This window comes from Neovison vison, chromosome 4 (genome assembly GCF_020171115.1).
Source record: "Neovison vison isolate M4711 chromosome 4, ASM_NN_V1, whole genome shotgun sequence".
NCBI classification, from domain to species: Eukaryota; Metazoa; Chordata; class Mammalia; order Carnivora; family Mustelidae; genus Neogale; species Neogale vison.
Window position 1 is genome coordinate 212,114,273 of NC_058094.1, and position 18,602 is coordinate 212,132,874.

The 18,602-nt window shown below is 40.4% G+C and overlaps 1 protein-coding gene across 3 annotated transcripts in view; it reads left to right on the top strand.

The window, feature by feature from the left end:
* EXOC4 (exocyst complex component 4) overlaps window positions 1-18,602 on the top strand; it is a 724,031-nt gene that overhangs the window by 88,056 nt on the left and 617,373 nt on the right. For all 3 annotated transcript variants that reach the window (XR_006384314.1, XM_044246588.1, XM_044246587.1), the window contains exon 7: window positions 16,938-17,112. Coding sequence is in view for 2 of the 3 variants with exons in the window: in XM_044246588.1 (XP_044102523.1) it covers window positions 16,938-17,112 (175 nt within the window). In the remaining variant the exon portion in view is untranslated. The remainder of the gene's footprint in view (window positions 1-16,937; window positions 17,113-18,602) is intronic.

Sequence of the window (18,602 nt, forward strand, 5' to 3'; positions counted from 1 at the left end):
AAATAACATGACTATAGTGTATATTGGAAATAAAACGAAAGGGCACGGATCAATAACTTTTCTGCAAATCTCATTACAGTACCCTTAAAAGCAATGTGTCTTTCATAGGATTTTGACCCCTTCCTCTTCCATTCCCTAAGCCCCTTCCAGTATTCACAAGTGGAAATTACAGCTGTAGAAGTAGAAATTCAGCATACAGCCCCAGGAAATAATAAATGTTTCCTCTGTGAGGAATGAGTTAGCAGAAGGGTGCCCCCCCCGCCCCTGTAAGGTTTTTTGTTGTTGTTGGTATTCAGAGCTTTTGTAGGCAGGATATATTGGACACTGGCAAGTGAACAAGCTGCTGGTCTTGGTTTCATGTGTATAACACGATCCCATTTTATAAAATGTACAAATCTGAAAAACTGAGGCCAAACTACTAAGAGATAAAATAGTTGAGAGAGAACAAATTTTGGGGGTGAGCCTCTCTTCTTGAGTCTTAGGCTGGGGTTCCAAATGACGGATAATTTTGAGCTAGTCTGTGGTGGCTCTGTGCTTGCAGGTGCCTTAAAATTCCCAGACTAATGACCTTGAAAATGTCATTCAAAAGTGATTGGCCTTGTTGCTTCTAGAAGCTGGAAATTTTAGAAGGGATATTGTCAGATTATCCCTTGAAGCTTGCATGGTATTTTATGTTCATCAAACTGTACCAGGATGTGTTAGTGGCGTTTATTTTAGAAAGAAGTTAGAATACTTCATATTATTTACAATACAAGAAATCTTATATAAAAGTACAAGAATCTGGTTTTCTTAAAGTTGGAATGTAGGTAAAAAGAACCATAAATCCTTTTTTACCCCCAATATGCACATTCTTTCCCTCACCCCCAGTGAATTCACGTCTTCCAGATCATTAGCATATAAATGCTACTCTGAGGCAAGATACCAGTACTATAACTTTCCTTAAAAGTTTTATTGTTCAGCATCATCTTATTAAATATAGTCTGGTTGTGATGCATTGCAGGCCTGTTTTCATTTGTCTTTATGTAAAGAGAATTAATGTGGTGTGCTGTTTTGCTAGAAAAGAAGGAGGAACCAGGCTAGTGAATTGTCATGCTTCACTTCCTGCAGAGTCAGAATATTTCTGCAGCCAGTTTTTGAAAATCACTTTGGTGACCCACTTATTTTTTGACACTGGACCTCCCCCCAACTATCTGTTGTCTATTTATTGGAGAGATAGTCTTTCTGTTCATTTATAATCTATGAATATAAACCTCTGCTAACTATTAAAAATATTCAATTCCTGTTGCCAACTCGCTATAAACATAAGAGCAACATGTGCTTTGCTAATCTCCCAGAACCTCCTGCTACCCATAATTTCCTCTGAAAGACAGACAGTGTCTTCAGTTTCAGATGGCTCATGTGGTCTACAGTCTGGGCAGCTCATTACCCATTTCTTCCTCTCCTGCTGTGTAATTACTGCTTCTTTCCCAAAATCTAGCCCGTGAGCATTTCATAGCATTTTTGTTTCCAAGAAGCTGGAAGAAGTTCTTTAATAATTAACAAACAGGAAAAGCGTGATGAAGAGGTAAAAGAAACAAAATCCTCTCAAGGTTCAATGTCAAGAATATGGAGGAGAGGAAGAAGGGGGAAAAGCGAGTGATTGGCATGTGTGAGGCACCTCTTCGGTCTATTTACAAATGGCCCCGTTTAAATTTGGAGGCAACAAGTCATTGCAGGGGGAGGTGCTGGAGGGCTGCTTAGCTTTAGTAAAACTGCTGGTCTTGAAGAGGGCAGAAGGGGTTGAATGAGTTGAAGCCATGGCTGCTATGGAAACCCGTTTTCCTTTTGGAAAGAGATCCTTTTGCCATGTTCCTTCGTCTTGGTTAAGAATGCAGGAAGATGAAGCGTCTGATCTAAAAGGCAGAGAACATTACATGTTCTGTGCCCACTGGGATAGTAAAGATTTGTGGAAAATACAGGAAAGAAAGATGCTTTAATGCTGAAAGTGGTTGTATTTGGATAACGTTGTAGGTTTTTCCTCCCTCTCTATTTTTTGTAACTGTTATTAAGTTCTAGTGAAAAATTAATTATTTAAGAGTTAAAGTACTAAAGTTACTTTAATCAGAAGAAATCATTGAAAATGAAAATGCCTAATGAGGGTATCAGTATGGAAACATGTAATTAATACCTGTTTGGAGACCAACAGGATCTGGACCATTAGATTACCTTTTATGTTATATGTGTGTGTGTGTGTGTGTGTGTGTGTGTCTGTCTGTCTGGTTTTGGTTATCTTCTAACTGCTCCTAGAATGGAAGCCTTGAAAGAGAATGAGTTTGCTTTGCTCAGCACCCTGTCCTCAGAGTGTCGTGCAGTGCCCACCTGACCCAATATTTGTTGAATGAAAGAATGAATTCCTATATATGTTGAATATCTATCGTGGACCAGACACTGGCCTGAAACGCCAAAGAAATAAGGCATAAGTTTAAAGTCCAGAGAGGGAGGAAAGGCATTAATCGGAGAACTTTTCAGTAAGTATATTAGTTTATTATGCTCTTCTTCTTCATTTTTGAAATGTGAAATTTTCAATAATATAGGATTTAAATGTTTATTTCCTTTTCAGTGAACTATCTACTTTTCTGTTTTTTTTAAAAAAAATTTTTTTTTTATTGATTTGTGAGAACTCTCTATTATGAAAATTAGTTCTTTGGGATTTATTTTATAATTTCCCCTCAATTTTTCTCTTTTGACTTTGTTTATGGTCTGCGGTCATACCACTGTGACACACTTGGTCATGGGTTAGACCTGTGGCTGGAGTCAGGCATATGAGTCTTTTTCAAATAAGTAGCATTTCCTTCCATTTTTTTCTTTTTCTATTAGTTACTTTTCTCCTAAGTCTCTGAAATGTAGGATTTTGTGGGATTGGTCATTTTATTGGACAGAAAAGTCATTTAGGAGCAGCTTTGAAGTAAGGTCAAGCATTTGTCCTTGTGGCTTTGTGTAGCCATTCCCAGCCACCGCATGTAGCACCTGGACATGCTCGGAATCAGGAGGGCCTTGATGTAATTTAGAGGAGTCGTTAATTCGAATCAAAGCAAGCGGGAAGCAAGTAAATTTAACTTCAGTGATTATGATATCATTTGATTAAATCTCTACTTTTGATTACATATATCAGTGAGAACATGCTTTAAATATACTCAACTGTTAAATACTGAAGGGTATGAATAGGATGAACCAACGACATACAGAGGAAATTCCACTATTCTTCAACTAGAGCATATCCCCTGCAGCTTTACTGCAGTATTTTTAGAACAAATGAAAGGAGTTAATTCTTTACATGTGGGACTTAATATACCAGTTGTTAACTAAAACATAAAATTTATTACCATGGAAGGTAATACTGGTTCCAAATCTATGTATGATCTATTAAGACTTTTTTTTTTTTTTTAAAGATTTTTTATTTATTTGTTTGACAGAGAGAGATTACAAGTGGGCAGAGAGGCAGGCAGAGAGAGAGAGGAGGAAGCAGTCTCCCTGCTGAGCAGAGAGCCCGATGCAGGGCTCGATCCCAGGACCCTGAGATCATGACCTGAGCTGAAGGCAGAGGCTTTAACCCACTGAGCCACCCAGGCACCCTGTGTTCTATTAAGACTTAAGAAATAAATTGGTCATAGCTTTGTGACATATCAGGTCATTAGTAATGTCATGTTCTTCACTCTCTTGTAAGCATGAAATTCGACAGCTATCTTTCCGATTGTGTATTGTTCTTGGGTGACGATCTTCAGAGCAAGGGTGTTTTGCTAAATGGGACGGGTCTTAATATGGGATTGCTTCAATCTTTATTTATATCTGTCAGGGTAAACAAACAAACAAACAAACACACACCATCAACAAAACCTGCCTTTGAATTCTCTTGTTTTCCATGGTATTACAGGTTCGAATTAGAGATCATACGAGTTAAAGGACTGGCGGATAAAATCTATTTCATGGTTTATTGATAACATTTAGGTGTCAGCCTTCCTGCTGCGTCCGGACCCCCTACTCTATCTGCAGGTGGTAGGAGCTGCCTTAGGTCCTATTTTCTGTACACTTGTTGGTGTTAGATGAAAAGGTATCCCACTTTCAAACTGACATGAGGTCTTTCATTGCAATAACACAAATAAAACCCTTGTATCAAGTGACAGCCTTCCCTTGCTGAGGTTTACCGTCATGTCAGATGGGATTCAAGCATTGTCTTGAGTCTCTTAGGCTGTATTTCGTACCTTAGGGGCTCTTCTGACTCCTGGCCCATTTCATTACCATCATCTCTATTCAGACCGGACTATGAGTTCATAAGAGGGGCCTTAACTTTGTGTTTTTGCAGCCTGACCTAGGGCTGGGCACATACTGAATTGCCCAAGAATGTTAATGAATAAGAAAAAAATGCTAAGAAGACAATTTTTTAATAAGAGGAAGTGAATTAAAAAAAAAAAAAAATCTCTGCACCAGGAGTGGGGTTAAGGAGCAGCACCAATGCCATTTGGAAGCTGGAAGTGGAGGGCAATTGAAGTGGAGTATCTGGGTGGGGGTAGCCCCCCCCCCAAGGAGTCTGTGCCTTAGGCAATTCGCGTGCTTGTCAGAGCTTGAGAACACTCCTTACAACATCTCAGACATCACAGAGTTTTCTGCTTTTGTAGTATTTATGCTTTTGTCATCTGATACCTCAGCTGAGCAGTCCTCCCCACTGGCCTCATCAGAGGTGGGGGGTTATTAATCCCAGATTTACTCAGGGAAATGTGAAAGCCAAAATAATTTGACAGTTCACAAAGCTTGATGGTGGCAGAATTAAGAGTAGAAGTAGTCTCTTTCTGTCAGGGAGTTTGCCTTCTGTCTTCTATGAAATTGACGCTCCCAGTTCTTTTCCTGGGCTTGCTTTTATTTTTCCACCGGAGAAAGGCCATATCTGCACTGACACATCCGTTCTCTCACCCACACCCCCCGTTGTGATCGATGACAGGCCTCTCAGAGATAGCTGGACATGTTAAAAAGTGTGATCAGCAGCCACAGAGTAAATGGATCTTAATTAGCTCACCTGAGAATTAAACTGATGACTTAGATACCTAAGCCATTCCCCCCTAGGGACCTAGCACATTCTTGTACTAAAAATATACATCTAACATCTTTAGTTATCTCTGAGCAGTAGATTTATGGATACTTTTTCTAATGTTCTGCTATGATGATATATTATTTTGGCACGGGAGAGAGGAATTCCGCCCTTCCCACCCAGCTTCAGTGAGGTATTATACTTGATTTACAACATTGCATAAATTTAAGGTGTAGAACATGTTGATTGGACACCCTTACATATTGCAAAAATGATTGCTGCCATAGCATTATCTAACAACTGCATCACATCAGTTAATTCCCATTTCTTTTTTGCGGGGAGAACTTATGATCTACTCTTTGCAACTTTCAAGTCCATAATATGGTACTAACTCTAGTCACCATGCTATACATTAGCTACCCAGAACTTACACAATTACAGCTGCAAGTTTGTACTATTTGACCAGCTCCCCATTTTCTCCACCCTTAGCCCCTGGCAACCATCCTTCTAATCTGTTTCTTTGAGTTTGGCTTTTTTTTTTTTTTTTTTAGATTCCTCGTAAGTGAAAACACATAGTATTTGCTAGACTTATTTGCCTCATCCTGATACCCTCAGATTTCATCCATGTTGTCACAAATAACAGGATGTCCTCCTTTCTCCTGGCCAAATCATATTTCATTGTACGTATGCATATAGGTGTGTGTGTATATGCGTGTATACACACACATGTATATCACATCTTTATCCGCTTGTCTGTTGATGGACACTTATATTGTTTTCCAATTTTAACTCTTGTGAGCAATGCTGAAACAAACATGAGAATTCAGACATCTCTTTGAGATCCTGTTTTCATTCCCTGTCATTTCCTTTCAATCCCCAGATACGGTATTGCTGGATCATAGGGGAGTTGCATTTTTAATTTGTTGTGGAACCCCCATACTATTTTTAATAGTGGCTCCACCAATTAACATTGCCAACCAATAGGGCACAAGGATTCCCTCTTCTCCATGTCCTTGCCAATATTTGTTCTTTTGTTGTCATTTGATGATAGGCATTCTGCCAGGTGTGAGGTGGTATCTCATTTTGGTTTCGATTTGCATTTCCCTGATGATGAGTGATGCTAAGCACCATTTTACGTACCTTTTGGTTTTTTGTATATCTTCCTTGGAAAAATGTCTTATTTAGTTCTCTGCCTATTTTTAAATAGGATTGTGTGTATATGCCTTTTTGTTGTGGTTACTGAGTTGTATGAATTCTTTATAGATTATACATATTAATTCTTTATCAGATATATCATTTGCAAATGTATTTCTTAGAGATTTTATTCATTTGAGAGAGAGAGAGAGAGAGAGCCCGCGTGTATAAGCAGGCAGAGAGGCAGAGGGAGTGGGAGAAGCAGACTCTCTGTGGAGTGGGGATTCCCAACTTGGGGCTCCATCCCAGGACCCCGAGATCCTTTTCTGAGCCCAAGTCAGACGCCTAACTGACTGAGCCACCCAGATGCCCCTATTAATTGCAAATATTTTGTTCCACTCTATGGGTTGTTTCTCATTTTGTTGGTGGTTTCCTTTGCTGTGCTGAAGCTTTTTAATTTGACGTGGTCCTACTTGTTTGTTTTTACTTTTGCTGCTTTTGCTTTTGGTGTCAAACCCCAAAAATCATTGCCAAGGCTGATGTCAAGGATCCTACCTCTGTTTTCTTCTAAGAATTTAGTGGTTTCAGGTCTATGGTTGAATCCTTACCCGACTTAGAGTTGACTTCTGCGTATGGTGTGAGATCAGGATCCAGCTTCTCTCTTCTCCCTGTGGCTTCCAGGATTCCCAGCACCTTCTGTTGAAGAGGTTATCTGGGAAAGGCTTCGTGAAGAATGATGCTAATTCTTTAATTAAAAGGAAGAAGGCCTAGGTTTGTTTTCTAATTTTAGTCACTAGTTTGCCATATGTTAGAATTAATTCACTGGGGTCATCGACCCGGAATTCAGGCACTGAGCACGAGAGGCTGACGTACCAGTGGGGAAGTGACACAGGAAGAAAGCCTCCAGCGCCAGGGCCCCGTGCAGTGTGCTTTTTATTTTTGCTCTGTTTCTTTCTACGTTGCTAATAGTTTTTTCCTGTTCTTTTCATCATGCAGATGGAGAATTAGTCAGCACTTCTCAAATAGTAACTTCTTTTTACATGAAGATTATTATTAATAAGTGGCAAAACTTATCTCTATCCTTTAAAAGTAGATATTAGACAACCCTGAAGATTAAGTGGGATCCTGTCCTGTTTTGAAATGAAGACTACTAGCTCAGCCAAGCTTATTAGGAAATTGTATATGTGAGATAGAGACATGTGGACATAAGACCATTTTGATAGGAAATAATTGATGATCAATTTCTTTCCATTTTTCACAGAAGACCCAAGCTCGGAGGTCAGTGTTTTCTTATCTCTTAGAGCATAGTGGTAGGGAAATAAATAGTCTGTAGTTTTTGGCTTTGTCTGTCAGTGGGAAGATGCAGAATCCTGATTTTAAAGTCTCAGCGGATAAGAAGTAGTAGAACGGAACCGATTTTCTACCTTGTGTGCGTGTGTCTTTGCTACGTGACCAAGTAAGGCAGCTCCTTGGCTGCAAACATGGGTTTTCCAGCCAAATGACTAATTCAAGGTTCCCTGGATGTTAAATTTAGATTCATATAGTCGTATCTCACCTTAAATATTGAACACTTTTCAGAGCTTGATGATACAGCTTTATACCACAGACATTCCTTGTCTCCTTATAACGGTTCGTTAACATTTTCTTACGTTTCTTGAGGACGAGGCAGACAGGGGTGGCTGCAAGTGGGAAGTTAGTAGAGGGTCTGGGAAAAAAAGTAACATTTTACTTTTAAGAGGGCTGTTTCTAAAATCTGCCAGGTAATTGGATGTATATTTAAAGAACAGATATCTCCTTCAGTCCCACACTTCTGTGGGGTTTTTGTTTTTGTTTTTAACACAAAACAGATTTTATTACAGTGTTATTAAAGTTAGCTCTGAGTGCATGTGTCTTTCAGCTTGAACTATACCTTTGATTCTCACGTTAAGATTGGTAAGGTTATCCTTTTGAGAGGGTAGTTAAATGTGAAATATGTTTTTATTATGGGCTTCTGAAACCAGGAGGTTATAACATGTAACGTATTTCCTCATCTTGTTGTTGGTCACCCAGAGAGAGCGTGAGGATTGGGAAGCGTTCACAGGACTCTGGGAACAGGCTGAGGATGAGCTTCTGCGAAGGAGCCACCAGAGAGGTGGAAGGAAAGCAGAAGAGCGTTGGCTTGTGGAACGGGGGAGGCGGTGTCTCAAGGAGGAGTGGGGTGGGGGGTCAGTAGACACAGGTGCTGCACTTACTTAAATAAGGGCTGGAGAGTGTCTATCAGATGGAGCAAAATGATGTTGGAGACTTTTGCAAGAGTTGTTTTAGTAGAATATCAGGGGTAAAAACTAGTTCATGGTGAAAAGGTAGAGTCAGTATAGACAGTTCTATTGACATTTTTTGTCAATAATTGTACAGTACTGATACCGCTTCGGCCTCCCTCCCTCCCTCCCTCCCTTCTTCCCTCCCCTTCTCCTTTCCTTCCTCCCTTCTTTCCTTCCAGAATCTATTTATTAGAGAGAGAGAGCGAGAGAGTGTGCGTGGAGAAAGAGGGAGAGAGAAGATCTGAAGCAGACATCCTGCTAAGTGAGGAGCTCAGCGCAGGGCTCCATCTCACGACCTGGAGATCATGACCGGAGCCAAAAATCACGAGTTGAAGCCTTAGCCAGTGGAGCCACCCAGGCACCTGTGGCCTCTTCTTAAAAATGACTTCCTTTTTTCCTAATACCCCTAAAAGGAACAGCCTCTAAAACTGAGGCCTTTGTTTAAACCTTATCTGTGTTACAGTTTCCTTGTCTGTAAAATGGGGATAAAAGCAGTGCCTTCCCTATAGGGTTGGCCAAAGGTTTCAATGAGATGATGCAAGGAAAGCACTTCGCACGGTGCCCGGCATGTAATCAGTGTGGCTGTGTGTGGCGCGGTAGTCTTTGTTGCAGTCCTTGTCGCTGTTGTCATCATCCTCTCTGCCCTCCTACTTCAGCCCTTCTGGTGCAGAGCTCTCTTTCACTGTGCCAGCTTTAGCCACCGGCCCCATGCTGAGGACCCCAGGTCAGTGTCTCCAATCCCAGACTTCTAATATTGCCGCCACCCTACTCATGGACTCAGGTACCCATGACATCTGACTGTTACTCATTCTGGGCATTGGGCCTTGTGTTGGAGGAGACATATGGTTTCAGGGAGATGTAAACTAAGGCTTCTGCCCTTATTTTCTGTTGCAGCATGCCATGCATGTCCCTGTTTTGTCACTACTCTGTGTCCGTTGTGACAGTCTATTTTTGGAGGGCATATAGAGTCGCAGAGGAATGAAGGAATTGGCTCTTACCCTGTGAGTTAGGCCTCCTTCAGTTATCAGTGACAGGCCCCAGATCCAAGTAAGCAGAAGCAGGGGTTTTCCTGGAATGATGCTGCTGTATCTTACTGATGGAGCTGACGGAGGGACAGAGGTGCACCTGGGCCATGCAGACATCTGGAGCATCTCCTGTGTCTCTCCCTGTCTCCCCTTTCAGATGGTATCTGTTAAAGGTACAAAAAACAACTTACTGTTGTTTCAGGTTTGCTTTTTCAGTTTACTTTTACATACTTTTTTTTTTTTTATCTTAATTTAATTTTATTTTTTTCAGTGTTCCAAGATTCATTGTTTATGCACCACACCCAGTGCTGGATGCAATATGTGCCCTCCCTAATACCCACCACCAGGCTCACCCATCCCCTCATCCTTCTCTCTTCCAAAACCCTCAGTTTGTTTCTCAGAGTCCACAGTCTCTTGGTTTGTCTCCTCCTCTGATTTCCCCCAGCTCACTTCTCCTCTCCACTTTCCAGTGTCCTCTGTGTTATTCCTTATGCTCCACAAGTAAGTGAAACCATATGATAATTGACTTTCTCTGCTTGACTTACTTCACTCAGCATAATCTCCTCCAGTCCCATCCATGATGATAAAAAAAGTTGGGTTTTCATCCGTTCTGATGGAAGCATAATACTCCATTGTATATATGGACCATATCTTCCTTACCCATTCATCCGTTGAAGGGCATCTTGGTTCTTTCCATAGTTTGGCAACAGTTTGCTGCTATGAACATTGGGGTACAGATGGCCCTTCTTTTCATTACATCTGTATCTTTGGGATAAGTACCCAGCAGTGCAATTGCAGGGTCATAGGGCAGCTCTATTTTTAATTTCTTAAGAAACCCCCACACTGTTCTCCAAAGTGGCTGCACCAACTTGCATTCCCACCAACAGTGGAAGAGGGTTCCCCTTTCTCCACATCCTCTCCAACACATGTCGTTTCCTGTCCTGTTGATTTTGGCCATTCTAACTGGTGTAAGGTGGTATCTCAGTGTGGTTTTGATTAGAATTTCCCGTACGCCTAGTGATGATGAACATTTTTTCATGTGTCTGTTAGCCATTTGTATCTCTTTGGAGAAGTGTCTGTTCACATCTTCCGCCCATTTCTTGACATGATTACTGTTTTTTTGGGTGTTGAGTTTGAGGAGTTCTTTGTAGATCTTGGGTTATCAGCCCTTTGTTTATAGTATCATTGGCAAATATCTTCTCCCATTCCATGAGTTGCCTCTTTGTTTTGTTGACTGTTTCCTTTGCTGTGCAGAAGCTTTTGGGACTTTACATACATTTTTTGCACCTGTTTCTCAGTGTCTGTGATTAGGAAACTGTAATTAAAGAAGTTTGTGTTTGAGGAACCTGCAATTTGGAATACCCTCATGATGCTGTGAAGGCCCCACGGATGTGCAGCAGGGAGGTGGCTTCAGGTCTGTGGTTCTCAGTGGCATTTATACTAGCTGGTCATCCTGGGATTACCATGTCGCTGTGCCGCCTGTGATGCTGTATTGCTGTTTAATGCACACTATGCTGTATTGCTGTTTAATGCACACTATTTTGTGCCTCTAGACATGACTGCTGTGGTGCATGTGAGAGAGACAGTGGGTGTTCTTTTTTTCTGAAGGGTAGAAATGGCAATTAATTGAAATTTTAATCTTGGAGGTTCTTAGGCTCCTTTGTATGGGAGGCCTTTTGTTAAGGTCCGTTTAAGGAGTCTCTGGCACTTTATTAATTCTGTCTGCTCATTTGTCTTTTAGATCAGTGGTGAAACCTTGAGCCTAAAATGATTTAAGTGACCGAGTTAACCACAATGGAATGGTTTATTTCTTTTATTTATTTAAATTTTGGGGTGGGAGTGGGGAATAACTTGAGCAGGGCTTTGTGTGTTTGGGTGACCCTGAGTATGTCTACAGCTGAAGACAGTTGCTTGTTTTCTCACTCTAGTGTCGTGTGGGCAGTTGGCGAGTGTCTATGAATATTCATCTTGTTTCTCTTGATTTCTGGTGGCTCTAAATTGGGCCAGACTAGTGTGGATTTATGTCCTGTTTATGTGAGTGATTCCTGATCTCTTATTCTTTGACACTTCAGGAGAGAGTCATCTTACTTTTTCTTTTTTAGGGAGTGCATATATTGGTAAGGGATGTTGTGCCTTTGTGAAGTGTGTGTTTTGACTTCGGTTTCTCTTTCCTTATTAGCCATTCACTCCTCATTCCACTGGGGAGGGGTCAGCTTCCAGCGTTCCTCTGCAGTCCTCTTGCCAAGGTTACTGGGACCTGTGAGCTGTACGATTCTCTCTTTACCTTCTCTGACCTCAGTGTAGCCTTGACTGTGGATATTCTCTTCTCCTTTGTCTTCTACAATTTCCTTTCCTGGCTTCATTCTTCCTCCCTAGCTACTTCCTAACCATCTTTTTTTTTTTTTTTTTTTTTTTTCCCAATTTATTTATTTTCAGAAAAACAGTATTCATTATTTTTTCACCACACCCAGTGCTCCATGCAAGCTGTGCCCTCTATAATACCCACCACCTGGTACCCCAACCTCCCACCCCCCCGCCACTTCAAACCCCTCAGACTGTTTTTCAGAGTCCATAGTCTCTCATGGTTCACCTCCCCTTCCAATTTACCCAAATTCCCTACTACTCTCTAACGCCCCTTGTCCTCCATGCTATTGGTTATGCTCCACAAATGAGTGAAACCATATGATAATTGACTCTCTCTGCTTGACTGATTTCACTCAGCATAATCTCTTCCAGTCCCGTCCATGTTGCTACAAAAGTTGGATATTCGTCCTTTCTGATGGAGGCATAATACTCCATAGTGTATATGGACCACATCTTCCTTATCCATTCATCCGTTGAAGGGCATCTTGGTTCTTTCCCCTAACCATCTTTTCAATGCTGCTGTTTTGGAAAGTGTTGGCTGTGAACTTTGCTTGCTTTACTTACTCTGCATATTATCCTGAGTGATCGCTTCCTCTCAAATATTTATCATTCTTAAAAATTTCTGGTGTCAGTCTCTCCTCTGAGCTCCAGATTTGCATATCCAAGTGCTTAAATAAATAACACCTTAAACGTAACCAGATGTAAACCCAGGAACCCTCTTTCCAAATTTCTGTCTTCACTTGAATTCACTCACTCTCAGGAAAAATAACCAACATCTTCAGAGTTGCTTAAGCCAGAAACCCAGACAGAGGGCGCCTGAACTCTCTTCCCTCTACCTGGTTCTGTCTGTTTTCTGCTGTGCTCTTTCCAGCAGTTCAGTGAGAACCCTAAACAGGTATTAGTAAATACTTTGTTTTTATAGATGGGAACACTTGGAGAAGTTGAGGTTTTTTTGTTTTTTTTTTCTTCATAAAGAATAGAGGAATTATTGATGCTGGGAAAGCCCGTGAATCTTGATTTCTAACAGGTTACTTAGAGTACTGGGAAGAACAAACCAAAACCAAGTCAGCCAAAAGACAAAAGCTCATGTCCTCCTATAGTAAGACTCCAAAGGAATCCACTTTCATAATAGTTCACTTTTTGAGACATCAGTTTCCTTTTTCACTATTTTTTTTTAAAAGATTTTATTTATTTATTTTACAGACAGAGATCACAAGTAGGCAGACAGGCAGGCAGAGAGAGGGAGAGGAGGAAGCAGGCTCCCTGCAGAGCAGGGAGCCCGATGCGGGACTTGATCCCAGGACCCTGAGATCATGACCTGAGCTGAAGGCAGCGGCTTAACCCACCAAGCCACCCAGGCGCCCTCCTTTTTCACTATTTTATATGTTCTCACTACAGAGGTGGTGTGGGCCCTGCTGTCCTCACTCAGTGCCATAGCTGACGGGTTTCTTTTTAAAATAGACATAATGAGATAAAATTCAGATACTACACAGTTCATCCATGGAAAGTGTACAGTTCAGTGGTTTTTAGTGTATCCACAGCGTTGTGCAGTCAGCACCTCTGTCTGGTTCCAGAACATTTTTGTCCCCCTGGCCCTAAAAAAATAAACCCCATATGAATTAGTAGTCAATTCCCACCCATTTAAGTAACTAGGGATATATTTTACATATATATATGTAAAATATATATATACATAACATACACACATATATATGTGTGTGTGTGTATATATAAAATTTGTGTATTCTGTATAAATAAAATCATGAAATATGTAGTCTTCTGTGACTTTTCTTACCTATCACATTTTCAAGGTTCATCCTTTTTATAGCATGTCCAGCACTTCATTCCCTTTGATAACCAATAATAATCTTTGTACGAGTATAGAACATTTTGTTTGTCCATTGATGAGGTGATGGACACATAGATTATTTCCATTTTTACAACTTTACTATTGTAATATTTTACTTTGGGAATAATGCTGCCATGAGCATCTCTGTAGAAGTTTCTGTGTACACGTATGTTTTCATTTCTCTTGGGGATATACCTAGGAATGGAATTCCTGGGTTCATATGGTAACCTTCTGTTTCATGTTTTGAAGAATTGCCAAACCCGTTTCCAGAGCAGCTCTACCATTTTACATTCCCACCAGTATTGTATTGAGAGTTCTGGTTTCTCTCTATGACCTCAATAGGACTTTTTATTGCTTACCTATTTGAATATAGCTATCCTGATGGGCGATGGTATCTTGTGATTCTGACTTGAATTTCTCTGATGTTGCATGTCTTTTGTTTGCCTTTTGGTTATTCATATATCTTCTTTGGAGAAATATTTTCAAAACCTTTATTTATCTTAAAATTTGGTTGTTCTTCTTTTTATTGTGAGTTGTAAGAAATCTTTAGATTGGCTAGATACAAATCCTTTGTCAGATGAATGATTTTTAAATATTTTCACCCATTTCGTAGGATGTCTTTTCACCTTCTTGATGGTATCATTTGCATTGTCGAAGTCTTTAATTTTGATGTAAGAACTGTGGCTTTTATTAATATTTCCATGCTTGTGCTGTGGTGAGGCAGAGGAGAGTGTCTCTGTCCTTGAAGTGGGTCGATGTTTCAAATGTAGGTAGAGCTGCAACCAGACTCCCTTCACTTCCGGCCTGTCTCTTCTCCTTTCTTTCCTGTGTGGCTTCTGTTAGGGCTATGATGGTCCTACGACAGTAAGTCTGTCTTGGTCTAGATTGTTCAGGATTGAGGGAAGCTGGCAATGTGTCAGCATTTTATCGAACGATTGTTATTTCCATGTTATCAATAGTTACCACGAATCTCATCCTAAACCCCAATTTCCTGTTCTGTCTCTTTTCTGAATAGAGCACTACCCCGGCTTGCTCCACTGCCATTGTCCTTGAGTGGCTGTCAGGGCGTGCAGTCATGGAGCTAGGTGGCCCTGGAGATGATCAGATAGCAGCACCCCTGCATTCAGAGGAGCCACCTCTTTTCCAGTGTTTTCTGCTTCATTGCTGGTTTGCAGGCCTGTACCTGGAGTTTCATGCCATTGGGCAGTTGGACACCAGTGTGCCCCAGGCTTCTGGATGTCTGGATCAATAGGATGGCAAGAACCATTAGCATATAGCATAAGGTTATTTTTAATTTTGTCATGTTAAGGACATTTGGCAGGGTTAATTGCCGTCATGATAGAAAATGAGATTTTCCTATCAAGAGAGTACCAAAAATACCAAATGAATTTACTTTTGTGAAAAGTTGATAAATGTTCCTGTTCTTCTTATTTTCCTGTCTATCCCTGAAAAATACTCTGGGGTCTGTGGATTGATATTTGGGAACCATACGGCTTACATACTTAACTTAAATCTTTATTTGAAAAGTAGAGCCTTCACTTAATCAGGAATTTACTCTGTATGATGCCAGATATCAGTTTTATACAGATCATTTCCCTACACTGAATTAACTGTTTTGGCTGTTACGTTAGACACATCTTCCTCTGTACCCTCTGCCGATGTTTGAGAATTTCTCCTGTAACAGATGAGAAAGAATTGTTTCACGTATATGTCAGTATAAATGTGATTTGACCTTTAAAAGATTTTTTTAAAAATCCCATCATTCCCAAAGGTAGAATGGCTCCTATTTACAAATACAGTGTCTAATTTCTGGATTATGTGTGTTCTAAACTGGGAGTACTACATAAATTTTTATTGATTCTGTCTCATCTAAATTAAAATGTCAAACAGATATTAGGGTTTTATCATAAGATAGTTATTGGCTGTCACACTGGCACATTAATTATAGTAATTGGGCAGTAAAGTAGCCATAGGAATAGATAATAGGCTATACATTTTGATGAAATTGCAGTTACGACCTCTTATTTATGGTAATAAAATCTTGTTAATTGACATAGCTGATAAGCTCTTTTGCTTTCCTTTTCCACCTTTCAGGTTGCGTTGTAAGTCTGCTTAGGAACTCTGAACTGAGGGCCCACAATACACAGTAAAGGTCACATTCCAGAATTTTCTGGACTCATTCTTGGTACACACATTCAATTCAGCAAATATTTGCTGATCATGTTTTCAATGCTTCTAAGTATATGGATGTATAAAGCAGTTTCCCGTATTGAAAGACTAATACTGAAGGAGGGAGGTAAAACATCTCTGTGTAAATAGTTGTGACCCATTTATTGAGTCATATGCACGAGCCACATATAGGTTCCTTACAAGTGGGATAAAATACAAGTTCAGAGGAGGAAAAAATAATTCCAAGCCTAGGTGATCAGTGAAGCCGTAAAGCTCAGTGTTAGAGGAATTACTTGGCATTCCTGACATAAAGCTTCAAGCTATCTCCGAATGCACATCTGCATTCTAGAGCTACAGCAAGAGGTACGTGGTTAAATGCACTGACACGGAAGTCAACTATTGTTCTAGGCTCAGCTGCCTTGCAACCTCATTTTGTGTCCTTGAGTACATAAAATGGATGTAATAATATGTGTCCAGCATCTCTCACTATGAAAAATGAGATAATGCAGATGCCTAAACTGCTCCCTGTGGTGAGAGTCAGATTGCTTGGCAGGTGTGTATTTTTTTTTTTTTCAGGCAACTCGGGCCATACATCTGAATGGTAGGCACAGCTTTCCGTGACTAAAAGGATTAGCATCCTTACCAAAGTGCCCAATTTATCGCTGGGAGATAGCATGTTCTGTGTAACATCAGAACTGTTGTCTGAAAAATTGCCTGAATTTCTCGGAGAAACTGCCTGTGTGAATACAGAGGAGTAGTGGGGTGATCGTTCAAATATGATAAAAAGGACGCATGAGCTGTTACTGCTGGTTCAGGGGCGTCACCACTGGATTTTCCATTCTTGCATCCTCTCCATTGTCTAACAGAGGAAACTGAGGTTTAGCTTCAAGAATTGCTTTGATCCTACAACTGTTGGAGATCAGTCTGTGAAAGTCCCATGCACTGTCTCCAAGGTAGATGGTTTTCGTGCAGGCCATCATAAGCCATCTTCGTGGGCGTGCGTGTGTGGATGTAAACATTACCCGCTTTCTCACCAGGCTGCTTCTGGAGCTGCTGGAGCTGCTGTTTGACAAGTTTAATGCTGTAGCCACTGCACACTCCGTGGTCCTGGGGTACCTGCAGGACACTGTTGTGGCCCCACTGACTCAGCAGGATGATGTCAAGTTGTACGATATGGCGGACGTGTGGGTGAAGATCCAAGATGTTCTGCAGGTAAGGTCCTTTTACAGATACGGCGCCGTCTTGATGTGGAATAACAGGTTGGAATGAAAAATCTGCACCTAAAATGTTCCCTTACTCATAAACAGTGAGAAAGCCCCGATGCTATTTTAAGGGTGATGCTGCTGATGTCATCAACTTCCCTCATCTTCCAAAAAGACCTTTCAACTTTTTTTTTGCCAGGCGTTCATATTAGGAGATTCACAATATGTTGCAATCGAGGATGTATAGTATTTAGCTTTCTGTTGTAACATACTTGACTTCTCTGGAATGAGTTGTATATTAAGGTAATCAGTATTAAAATGTTCTTAAACAGTATTTTATGAACATATGTAGCTTAGTTTTATGGCTGTTTTCTTACAGTCATCTTTTGCATATATTGGAGTAAATGACAGGTCAAGAGTGTGTTTTGAGAGATGAAAATAACCGTAAGGTTTAAATGTATCACTTTGATTTGTTGAAGATCGGAGAAATGATATTACTATTTGGTATGATGATGCAGAGATGGTATTTAGAAATTTTATTATATTTTCTCTCCGTGTGCTAGGAAAATATATTTGATTTGGCCAGATGAGGATTGGAAATTCGATTAAGAGTTAGCTGAAGCAAATTTGACATAGCTAAATAGAAGTGACTTGGTTAGATAGTACCTACTAATATGAAAAAAATTAAGTACATGTAGGAAATTGAAAAATATAACTGTGTAGGAATGAAATTACTTGCATGGCAAATAGGAGTATTTGCAGGAAGAAATAAATCATGAATGTAAATTGTTGTCATTTTTGAGTATAAGGTATGCTTCTGTTGGATTGAATGATGGATTCTTGGCTACTCATTCATTAGACTTTTTTTTTTTTAAAGATCTTTATTTATTTATTTGACAGAGATCACAAGTAGGCAGAGAGACAGGCAGAAAGAGAGGAGGAAGCAGGCTCCCCGCGGAGCAGAGAGCCCGATGTGGGGCTTGATCCCAGGACTCTGGGATCATGACCTGAGCCGAAAGCAGAGGCTTTAACCCACTGAGCCACCCAGGCGCCCCCATTAGACTTTTTTTGGGTGCAGTCTGTGTGCTCTGTTGATGGCTCAGTGAAAAGAATACAAGTTGCAGCTATATCCTCTGCGTTCCTTTTGCTGCTTTGTCTATTACCACGTGTCCATAGTAGCTGCTTGATGAATATTTGTGTATCGAATAACGTATCTTTATTGCTGAGAAACTGGTGCTTTAACATTTTATATCTTGATTCATAAATATCACAGAAATATGTGCTTTTCCCACAAACATGTCCCATGTTTATTTTAAGAATGAAACAAGAAAATAGACTTCAAGGCCATTTCAAAAGTGGTAAGAATGAGGGAGTTTTGGTTTTAGCCATGATGCAGTTACCTCCTGTTGTAAGCAGCTCTAAAGCCGGATGGACTGAGGCAGTCAGCATGTTCATTTGAGAGCAGAGAATACATGAAGCGAGTCCCTCATTCATCCCAGC